General features: G+C 47.6%; 1 protein-coding gene across 1 annotated transcript; it reads right to left on the bottom strand.

Moving 5' to 3' along the window:
* Positions 1-6,116: 6,116 nt before the first annotated feature.
* On the bottom strand, positions 6,117-8,595 carry LOC103538636 (cystatin-like). Its single transcript, XM_030447267.1, has 3 exons — positions 8,298-8,595; positions 7,607-7,720; positions 6,117-6,515 (listed from the first exon to the last, which is right to left on the bottom strand). Exons 1-3 carry the CDS (start codon positions 8,529-8,531, stop codon positions 6,438-6,440), a joined length of 426 nt encoding a protein of 141 aa, XP_030303127.1. The 5' UTR covers positions 8,532-8,595; the 3' UTR covers positions 6,117-6,437.
* Between the last annotated feature and the right edge of the window lie 1,866 nt (positions 8,596-10,461).

The following is a 10,461-nucleotide window of genomic DNA, read 5'->3' as shown; positions in this document are numbered from 1 at the left end:
ACCTACTATTCAGGGAAGAAAAATAGAGGACTAAAAATCTAGACTCAATAAGTCCCATGATTTTTAACAAGAGAGGTCAGTGTAATTAAGACTACCTATGCAGACAAGCCATGCTCAGAGGTCCAAAGCTAATTTCATTTATGGGCTACCACTCCTCTTTAGGGGATCTTGTTCCTAAAGAGCTCCCAAATGTCCCTTCTGAAACCAGTCCTGTGACCCCCAAGTTCCCCATAGCACACCTCTACATGTCCGGAGCTCAGTAGATCCAGCTTCACCTGCAAGCTGCAATAAACACATCATGCCAAGAGCACCTTTTCAAATGGCTCTGGTGCCCCCTCTCCTTCAGAGCAGAGATGCTCACAACTGAAGTGGCTGTGTTTGCAAACTGAAAACATCCAAAAAGCCCAGACATACTGTTCTCTGGCCTCTTGCTCCTCAGTACGGGTGACTTCATCTAGCTCAGTTGGCTAATGCCAGGCTCACTAGCCACAAAAGCCTCCTGAAGCTCCTGTGCAGGAAAAAATCACTGTGCTTTTGGCCTTTGGTACACAGAGGTAGCTGCTTGGAAGGGGTCCTGGGCACAGCTCATCTTGCATCAGCACTACCACAGTTACAGAGCAAACACAGAAGGAAGACAGGTGCCCTCCAGCCCTGCAGCCAACACAGCTGCCATGTGGCAGAGAGTGGCATTTCTTTTCCCCTCAGCCAAGATGACAGAGGGTTGAAGATATCGAGAGAAGTGGTCCTTGATGCCTTCATCACTAGCAAGAGCAAGATGCTTGGGCACAGTAAGCCTTTGAGGGTGACAGCACTAACCCCACTGTTAAGGGTGGGTGACGTTACAGGGAACACAGGGGATTCAGGCTTCACTGATGTTAATGTCACAGGTTTTAAGCCACTCTTAGCCACTTCTGAGACTACAGGAATGTCAGAGCTTGCCTTCTTGGCCCCACAATGAGGGAAGAAAACAACTGCTTACCTGTACAGACTTAACCTGGGATGAGGGACAGAAACATCACTCCTTCACCTGAAACCACTTTTTTCTTGCTAGCATTTAGATTTGAGTAATTGATACAAAATCAATTCCCTGGCTAGGCCTGAGTCCCAGATTCTTCTGCAGCTGGGGCAAAGACCTCTTTGTGGTACCTGTACTCCACAGGGAGGATCCCACTGGGTTTGGCTTGTCTATGGGATCACCCTGCAGCTGAGTACATGCACACACTGTCATCAGAAAAGCCTCTTAGGGAGAATGTTTGACTCCTTAGGTCTCATATTGGTTCATATCTGCTCACATAGGAATTTTTTACACTAGATGTTTGTTTTAAGCTCATTTTGGTTTCCCACCCTGCCATTCCCCAGGTTGAGATGGGAAGGATCAAGTGATGTTGCCATACAGTGTCCCCTATATGCTGTTCCTGTGAACAGCCAGGGGACCTGTTTTCCAGGTGAATGGCAAGAGCCAGCTTCAGCACTACCTGCCTGCAGACATGGGCCAGGAGATAAGTACAGGGAGGAGATGCCTTTGCTTGATAACAATGACCTTACCCCATCAAGAGCCAGATCACCCGTGGTGCTTAGAAGAGGCATGGAGGTGGCATGACACAAGGTATGATGTTTCTCAGCTGGTGGGGAAGTGGTGACAGTGCCTTCCAGCAAGGAGGACATCATGAGTCACTGGTGACTTTTCTTCAGCTGAAAGCAAGGTTTCTCCAGCATCAGTCCTGCGCACACACATACGCACACAAGCCTCCAGAAAGGTCAGAAATAGCACCCAGCACACATCCCAACACTGATGCACCAGTTTACCATGGAGACAAGCAGTTGAGCTTCTCCTTTTCCTACCTCTTGCAAAATCCTACAGTAGGGGCCTACCAGCTGACAAGGGTTGAGCAAGTCTGCAAATAAGTGACAAAACAGCAGAGAGGCTTTAGCAAGTGTTATCTTGAGCACCCCAGGGTGCTCAAGGTTATCTCGAGTCCTGCCCCAGGGCCCACACTGAGCTGTGCCCTGTGTCAGAACGGGACAGCAAGGAGATGCTTGCAAAGGATTTGCACTGTGGAGCCTGCCACTTAGACGCTCTTCTCACTCAAACCAGGTGGGCACCAAGAATACTCCTCAACTCTTTGCCAAGCCTGGGACCCAGCCTGTAGAGAACAACCAGCCCTACCAGTTTCTCATCAGCAGGCCACCACCAAAGGTAGAAGACAAGTTGTGGAGAAGCCCAGTATCATCCACAGTGACTTAGGACATTTCCGTGCTCAACCCAACAGAACTGATCTCCAGATCGCTTTTGTATCCCATAAGAAAAGGGATCTGAAGTCTGACCTCCCTGGTGTCATCATCAAGAGTTGAAGCACCAAGGTTCAAAATGGGATGTGTGTTTGATCAGTAAATTTGATCTCCTGAGGGATCCACACTACTGTGATTCTAAGGCATTGCATGTTAATGATGAATACAAACAAGCTAGCATCTTCAGGAACTTACTAAGAGGTCTCCATGCCTTAGGCTAAACAATATTGTACATCCCAAGCACATGGACACTGGCAAAAGCACTGAGCAGGGTGACCTGGATCCTCAGATGGTCATTTGCTTTCATAATTGCAGCAAATTGAAATTCAGACTGTGTGTGGAGGGAAGCATCCATACATTGCAGGAGTGCCGGTATAACACAATAGATCTTCAAGAATCTCAGAGACCCTGCAAGGCCACATCTGAGGGAACAGCAGGGGGAAGGATGAGCCAGGAGTTGGGGGGACTAGAACCCTGCCTGTGCTCTCACCCACAAGGCACAGTCCCATAGGGTCTCAGCATGGCTGGTAAAGCCAAGGGTGGGACAGGGTCCACCAACAGCCCCAGACACAGTGAGATGAACTGCAACCAGGGTCCCTCCAGAGAGCCCAGTATGCAGATGGAGAAGCTAGCAACAAAGCTACAAGGCAGGTCCAAGGTCTATCTCTATCCCTGGCTGCTGCATAAAGACATATCTAATGCAGATTAGACGAGGACAGAAGACCCAGTTGAGAGCTTAAATGGGGTCTTAGGCCATGGGTAAAGAAGGTGTGCGGGTGAAGCTCACAGACAAGGTAAAAAAAGCCAGAGGCAACCTGTACCCTCTTTTCTCAATGCTGTCTGGGTCCTTCAGTTGTCATGGTAAAGACACTTATTATCACAGATTCACACATGTATAAGGTGCCCTTCAAAAAGGCCATCTAGGCTGAATGCTGCCAGCCTAGTCAGGTGGGATCAATACTTATGCTGGCTCATACTAGTGAGGATACAGCCTTATTTTCTTCAGCTGACCATGCCACAGTTGTGGCACACCAGTAATGCCCACAGGCTCCGAAAACATCATGGCTTACACAACTGTCTCATCCACATAAGAACAGATCTGTAGGTGAAGGTACTGCTAAGGAGAGTTACACTTCTCAGCCAGCTGGCTCTGCATCTCTCCCTGAGTCTCAGTACCAGGCAAAAGCTTTGTGTTTGTGAGCTGTAGCAGCACCAAAGCTCTGACTCCTGCAAATTTAAGGAAACATGATCCTAGAACTGATCCACCAGATACAAGCAAAGCATAACAAAAGACAAGAAATAAGCACCCCCTTGGTCATCTGTTTGTGTATGTCACCATCTTTTGAGAAAGTCAGGCAGCAAATGCAGCTAAAAATGGGGCCCAGTGTTCAGCTGACCAAGCTACCACCAGCCAGCCAAGCAGAAAGACTTGCCAAGATAAGTTTCCTTGGCAGGGAAACTTTCACTAACACTCTTAGCCTGTTGCAAATGCAAAATAACACTTAGCCCACAGTGGAAGGTGCTCAAATTAGGTTAGCATTTTTTTGGCATTTGCTCTGAGTACAAAGTACATAGGGACAATCACCAAGGCTGACACACTCAGCAGCTTGTGAAGATGCAGTAATCTGTGCCATTCATCGGTGCCCTTAGCCGTTGGCATTACAACATGAAAACGCAAAACTCTCGTTTTCCCTGGCATGGCCATTCTTTTTCCCACATGCTGTTTAGTGCTGCTGTCTAATAAATACAGCTAAAGTGGTGAAAATGACTGTTTACATCCATCTACATACTCATTTCTTGCCTAGTCTTCTTACAAAGGAGATCAGAAGAATTACCCATTTAGTCCACAGAGCCAAGATGATAAAAAGGAAACATGGGCAAACCCACCAAAAGCGTGATGGACCCCCTTCACTACTGCCTACTGCTTGTATATACAGGCTGGAAAACAGAATAAGCACATATAAATGAAGGGAGTTGTTAGAAAAATGACAGGCGAAGGCACCTGAGAGGCTTGGCACCAGGACTTCCTCAATCAGAAAGGTTACTGACCCAACAACACAACAGATGTATACCTGCAGAGTCACTAACCTGGCTGGCAGGAGAAAGAGGCCTCCTTCATGCATGGTATTAAGTGGGAATAGGAGCAATGATGGTGAGGAAGCAAGTGGAATAACCCCCACTGGATCTGAACATGTCCTGGATAAACATCTTTGGTGTAGGGCAACCAGATCAACCCCCCTGGACAATGGGCATCTAGATCTACTTTGTACTCACCACAAGCTCATCAAACCTCAGCAGTGAAGTAGGTGGCATTTCCTCTGGGAGAAAGAGCAGCCCATAGAATATGCACACCTAGGAAGCTCATTTCCCACCACAATTTTGTATGCTGGTTTCTCTCTACTTAGTTTTTCTCTTCTTCATTAGCTCCAAGCCCACCCATGCCTGAAGTCAGAATTGTGTTAGCGGTCAAAATACCATATTTTAGACAAAAAACAACAGCCCTATTATACCTCTCACCTCAAGATGCTTTCTCCAGCCATCAGATCACTTCTGCAGCTCTTCTCTACACACCTCAAACCTTCCTTTCAAGATGGGGCCATCAGACCTGGACATAGGATTCTTGAGCTTGAGGATTAACATAAAGCATGGCAGAACACTGGACCTAATTTTATCCATGGGTGAGATTTACACCAAAGAAGTATGTTTACTTCAAAAAACAGAGAAGCAAAGACACAGACATCTACTGTTAGGACTATACAAGAAGCAAGCCTGTTTTTCACCTCAGCCCCTTCACCCACACCCAAGACTTCTTCTCTTGACCCTGTTATCTGAGGATGTAATTTCTTTTAAGAGCAACCTAGCCCTTCCTCCCCATCATTCTCCAGGATAGAAAACCAAGAATCCTCATATGCACAATCCCATGCTCCAGTCTCACTTGCCTTCTGCTCAGGGAATCCTCATCTTTTACTTCAGTTCTGGGACATCACATCACATGACACAGAAAAGCTTGTTTTGCTTTTTCCCCCCCTCTAGATGTGGAGCTCTCTCTATCAGGCTCATTCATGCACTTGGCTGTGCAGGGCTGCTTCTGGAGAATATTGACACTCATAGAACAAGCCAGTTTTTTGGACAATACCCATTTGCTATAAAATTAAACTGGTAACATTTCTTTCTTATCAGTTATCCACTTAACACCATGGGTGCATTTCTACACCCAACTCTGCCTGTAAAGGGAAGCTATGATGGGCTGTATGCCAAAGCAGCTGTTCCTCCAGCTCTATCAGTCAAAGTTCCAATCATAAGTGAAGTCAGACATGCTACCACTTGGACTGGAAGGAAAGCCCTGAGGCTTTGCCCTCAGAAAAAAGGCTGAGGAGACAATATGCAATGATCAGATACCACTGGAAGTAAGGGTTCCTAAAACACCTCAAAGTGCAGGAAGACACCAGAACTGCTAATTCACACACAGCACAGCTGTCTTGCAACTGAACAGTGTAGCAGTCAGGACCAGAAGGGATCACAGTCTTAGCACACATTTTCCCAAATCAAGCATTACGTATTGCAGCGTTTTCAAACGAACAGTGATTCTCCCACAAAAACACCACTTACTCAGAATCAGTGGACAGTTTAAGGGACAGGGAGTCATGGTTTTAGCTACCCTATGATCAGGATGATCTTCAGGGGTCGCTTCCAAGCCTGATACTCTCTGAGGACACCATTTTTTTCTGACCCCTTTATTCAGGAGTGATAGACTAGGTCATAAATAAAAGTAAACCCTTCCTCCAAGACAGCAGAATCTCAAAGAAAACAATGCAATCACAGTAACTATTAATTTTTATGTTTACAGCAGTCACTTAACAGGGATACCAAGTTTTCCTTTAATCAGAATTCTGATGCTGGAGTTACTTTATTGGGAAAGGTGTAGAAAGACCAGAACAGCTGCTCTAAAATGTAATTACAAAGAAGAAAAAGTTGAGCTCATACTGTGCTTTGAAGGAAAGTTACATAGTTTAACTTGCATAGCACAAGCACATATAAGTAGTCGAGTTAACAGGCATTGACAAAGCCCATCTCAATTGGTGTTATTGCTTTTTTTTTTTTTTAATCTGAGTAACTGGTTGCTGGTCTCTGCTGGAACCAAGGTAGACTTAGTGGCAGCTACTGGCCAGTAGTTTAATATGGTTCAGCCAAGGAACAGTGTACACTACGAAGTCACAAATGGTGTGCTAAGGAGAGAGAGAAAAAAGCAATAATTAGATTAAGAGCATAAAACAGTGTCCTTGACCTGTTATACAATGATTTCATAACCCACCTGATCCAAAACATACACCACTTACGTGGCTCTCTAGATTAGCACTCTTCCAACAAGTATTCTGGAACACCCCTCTTGTTAGTATGTGTTCTGGATTAATCACTTCTCTCAGTTGAACACTAACAGGGAAGCTGTCGGCAGTTCTGAAGATAAGGTTACTTCCTTTGCCCATCCACACAAAGGAAAGCTTTCAGTATGGGTAATACTCCAGCATAAGCTCTCAGGCACAGCTAATCTGTATGTGCACTTCAAGCCATTATGGCTATTATAATAGTACATACAAGCTTCTTAGCTAGGTGTTTAATGGATCACTTGTGTGCAGTTACACTTCCTATACATGCAGAAAGTACATGTACACAGAGAAGGTAAGCCTACCACTGTGATTAATGCAAGTAATGAAGCACTGTCAAAGAACTAGATTCTGGCAAGACCAAGGCATATTTGATCATCTTGCCTGAAGACCTAAAATACTCCTTAAAGAACATTGCTATTAGACAAAATTTTAGTGTAACAGCTTGGAGGGCAGAGAGAACAGGGGTAATCTGCTTCTTGTGATCAGTGCTAAGCTCAAAGCACCATTCACAGGAATCAAAGTACCCTAGGAAACCATGTCAAGTCAAGCATGTACATATCACCAGGGGGGACTAGAGGAGCAGAGAATGATATACAGACTCAGGACACCTGTAGACCCTGAGTCCTGTAGGCTTGGCAATTTCCTCAATATATCCTTGTGATCCAGACTATGAGCATTTTCTAAGAGGATTGAGGCATACTGTCTGCCACACGCTACAGCCTCAGATCTCCACTTATGAAACAGGCTAAAAGGCTTCTGTCACCATCATCTGGCAAGACCAGTTCTGCAAGGGCACCAGTTTGTAAAACCTCAAGGTCTCTGATCTTGGCTGGGGCAGAAGACAAGACACCACCCAGACTTCTCTTTACTAGGCCAGTCAGAAGGAAGGGACTGGAAACCCAGGGACCTGCACACTGTGCTCTGGAACCTACCTGAGACATCTCTGGTGCCTCATGGAAAGCACAATTCTGGAGATCAGTTGCTGGCTTGGGGCAAGTTGTCCGGGCAATCTCAACTTTCATTACATACTTGATTCCAGACACCAGCTGCAACAAAGCAAGCAGACACAGCTTTATCAGCAGCACATAGAGCTCCCTGATGAGAGAAGCCTAACAGAAAGGGAGACGGTTTTTCAGCAACATGATGAAAACCAGTCTACAAAAGCACAGAGGGGACTGTGTGTGGCAAGCTCCGTGGGAAAGGCACTTGGCACCCTTTCAAAAAACAGGAAAGGAAATCCAAGTAAACAAGTCTCACGGTGCAGCTTCCGTAGTCAGTAAACAGAGACGTGTGCTGGTTAACACATCAGCAGCACAAGGGAGTCACTAGCTTCCCCCATAACACACAGCACTCAAGGGCATACAGATTGAAAAGGCCCAAGCTATTAAAAAAAAGGATTTTATTCACCTCATGGGGTTTTTTTCCCAGGAGGGGAAAAAAAAAAACCCAAGAAACAAGCACAACTTGGAGAAGCCCTCAAACTTAAGGCCTGGTATTTTCCCCCCCAAATCGAGCTCATTTTCAGCTGTTGCTCGGAGGGTGCCAGGACCAACCCTAATACACACATCCCGGCCCGGGACCAACTCGGCCGCTGCCGTGCATACGAGCCGCCTCGGCACCCACCTGTCTCTTGGCGCTGATGACCCGCACCACCCGGCTGGAGTACATGTCGTTGCTGGCCCTGTTGTACTCCACCATGGCGAACTGCAGGGCCCGCTGAAAGCCCTCGTCGTTGTCGGCGTCGTCGACCTCCACCGGCGCCCCCAGGAGCCGCGGGCGGTCCTGGGCACCGAAGACGGCGCCGGCAAACATCAGGGCCGCAGCCAGCAGCGTCACGATCACCTTAACCCCCGCCATGACTGCTCACTCTGCCTCCTCCCTGGCTCACGGCGCCATTTTAAGCCCGGCGGGGAGAGGCGGGCCGTGGCCCCGGTCCAAAGCCCTCCTCCCCGCCCCGCCCCGTCCTGCCCTCTGCCTCCCTACGGCTCTAAGTCCTTCAGCAGTCGTGAGGCTGGTGTATGCTATCCGATCCCTGTGTGCCACCGGGATGGCAATGCCCGCTTGGATGCCCCGGAGGAAGCCCTGCATTGCCAGGCTGCCTGAGGAGCAGCCGGGGCGCCCGGCTCGGCTGCCTGACACAAAGCTTTCCCCACAGGAGGCGCGAGCTACCTTGGGACAGACTTCCTGTCCCGGCAAAGTCTTTCCTGGTGCTGCTCTTTTTTTTTTTTTTTTTTTTTTTTTTTTTCAGAAAGGTCAGTGTTGTGAGGTGGAAAGAGTATCAGTAACCCTGAAATCTCTCTATCCTGGGGAAGGAGCTGTACCCTAAAGCCATTTTTCTTGTGGAAATACAGGACAGTTTGCTTATGGAAACACACCTGTGTCCCCTGTCCCTCCGGGAGGGGACAGGAGGCAGGTGAGGATGTGGCATTGCCATTACGCTGCCTACGGCCCCCCACAGTGTTACAGGTGGAGGAGGATGTTTCCCACATGGATCTGGGAAGTTGGAGATTTTTCCAGGGTCTGCCTCCTTGTGGGTTATTCCCGCCCTTATTTCCCTCTAGTGTAGACGGAAAATAAAAACCACAGAGCATTTTAAGCTACCGGTGTGGCTCCCAGCACAAAACACCGTGTGTCATTTCCTACATCTGCCTCCACAGCATTGGTGTTACCTCATCTACAGTCATTGCTCCGCTGAATGTCAGAGGGGCATCTGCTGCAGGGGTGGCTTCCCAGACAGGTCACTTGAAGTCTTCTCCTAACCACAAGCCTATCTCCCCTGCACTGTCAGGAATACTAAGTTTGGAAAGACAAGACCTAATATAGCACAAGGGAGCTCGGTTCAGTGAGATTTAAGATGTATTAAGTTGTTAGGCTAAGAGTAGGTTTTTTCCCCGCATATCTGCAACAGACCTCACAATAAAAAGGCAGGGGCTTGTGCATTGAGTGGAAAGGCTGCCAGCATGCTAGCAAGAGTCATCAGTGGAAAAATCCCTTCAGCTGGCATCAAGCTGTGCAATGAATTCAACAGCAACAAGGGGTAGTTTTTACAGATATAGAAAAGCATGAGCATGACCAAAAGCAGCATAGAGGGGACTGGGCTGTGGGTACTGGGACATGAGCCAGAGCTCCTAGTGGCTGCATGAGTCTTTCCTCATTTATCTTTTCCCTAATTGGCCTTGGATCCAGACTGGATCAGTTTAAAACTCAAGGTCAGGGCTCCTCTAATGTCTTTAGCGGTGAGGCGACTCTTCTGCACTGTCAGTGACTCCTGTCTAAATCAGCACTGGCCTAAATCTGTCACTGCACCTCCAGTTAACCTGCCAGGTCTCACCCCCCTGTGCTGGCCCTGCCATCAAAAAGTACCCTGGATGGAGATGCTCACCAGCCCCATGTGGCACATGCAGGGATCTGTGCCTCACGCTACTGAACAAGGGAAGAACCATGAGAAGGAAAAACAGTGCTTTGGGATTCAGGGAGCTTTGACCTTGCAGGCAAACAAGCAAGCAAAGTCTTAGTCTTGCTTGGGTTACTTCATTGGAGGCTAAGGTATTCCAAACTTACTGCAGGCAGTAAGTCAGATCTCAGTACAGTCCTGGTGATTTCATGGTTATTTCTGAAAGTGGACATCATGCAGGGTACAGGACAAGACAGCTGCATGCAGTCTTGCCTCTGCTTCGACACCACAGCATGCCCCTTCTGCTGCCTGTGCTCTGCCTCAAGCCCTCACCCAGGGTTTCAGCTTCTTCTCACATGCCAGTTTGTCACTGGCCCAATTAAAAATTGATGC

The sequence above is a fragment of the Calypte anna genome, chromosome 3 (assembly GCF_003957555.1).
Source record: "Calypte anna isolate BGI_N300 chromosome 3, bCalAnn1_v1.p, whole genome shotgun sequence".
NCBI classification, from domain to species: Eukaryota; Metazoa; Chordata; class Aves; order Apodiformes; family Trochilidae; genus Calypte; species Calypte anna.
Note: the sequence above shows the minus strand (reverse complement) of the source record. Positions and strands in the feature narration are given on the sequence as shown.

Excerpts from the sequence above, each read along its gene's own strand:
- LOC103538636 (XM_030447267.1), bottom strand. The coding sequence starts at position 8,531 with ATGGCGGGGGTTAAGGTGATCGTGACGCTGCTGGCTGCGGCCCTGATG. Across the intron at positions 7,721-8,297 it reads TCATCAGCGCCAAGAGACAG|CTGGTGTCTGGAATCAAGTA; the intron begins GTGGGTGCCGAG and ends GCTTTGTTGCAG. Across the intron at positions 6,516-7,606 it reads AGGCACCAGAGATGTCTCAG|CACACCATTTGTGACTTCGT; the intron begins GTAGGTTCCAGA and ends CTCTCTCCTTAG.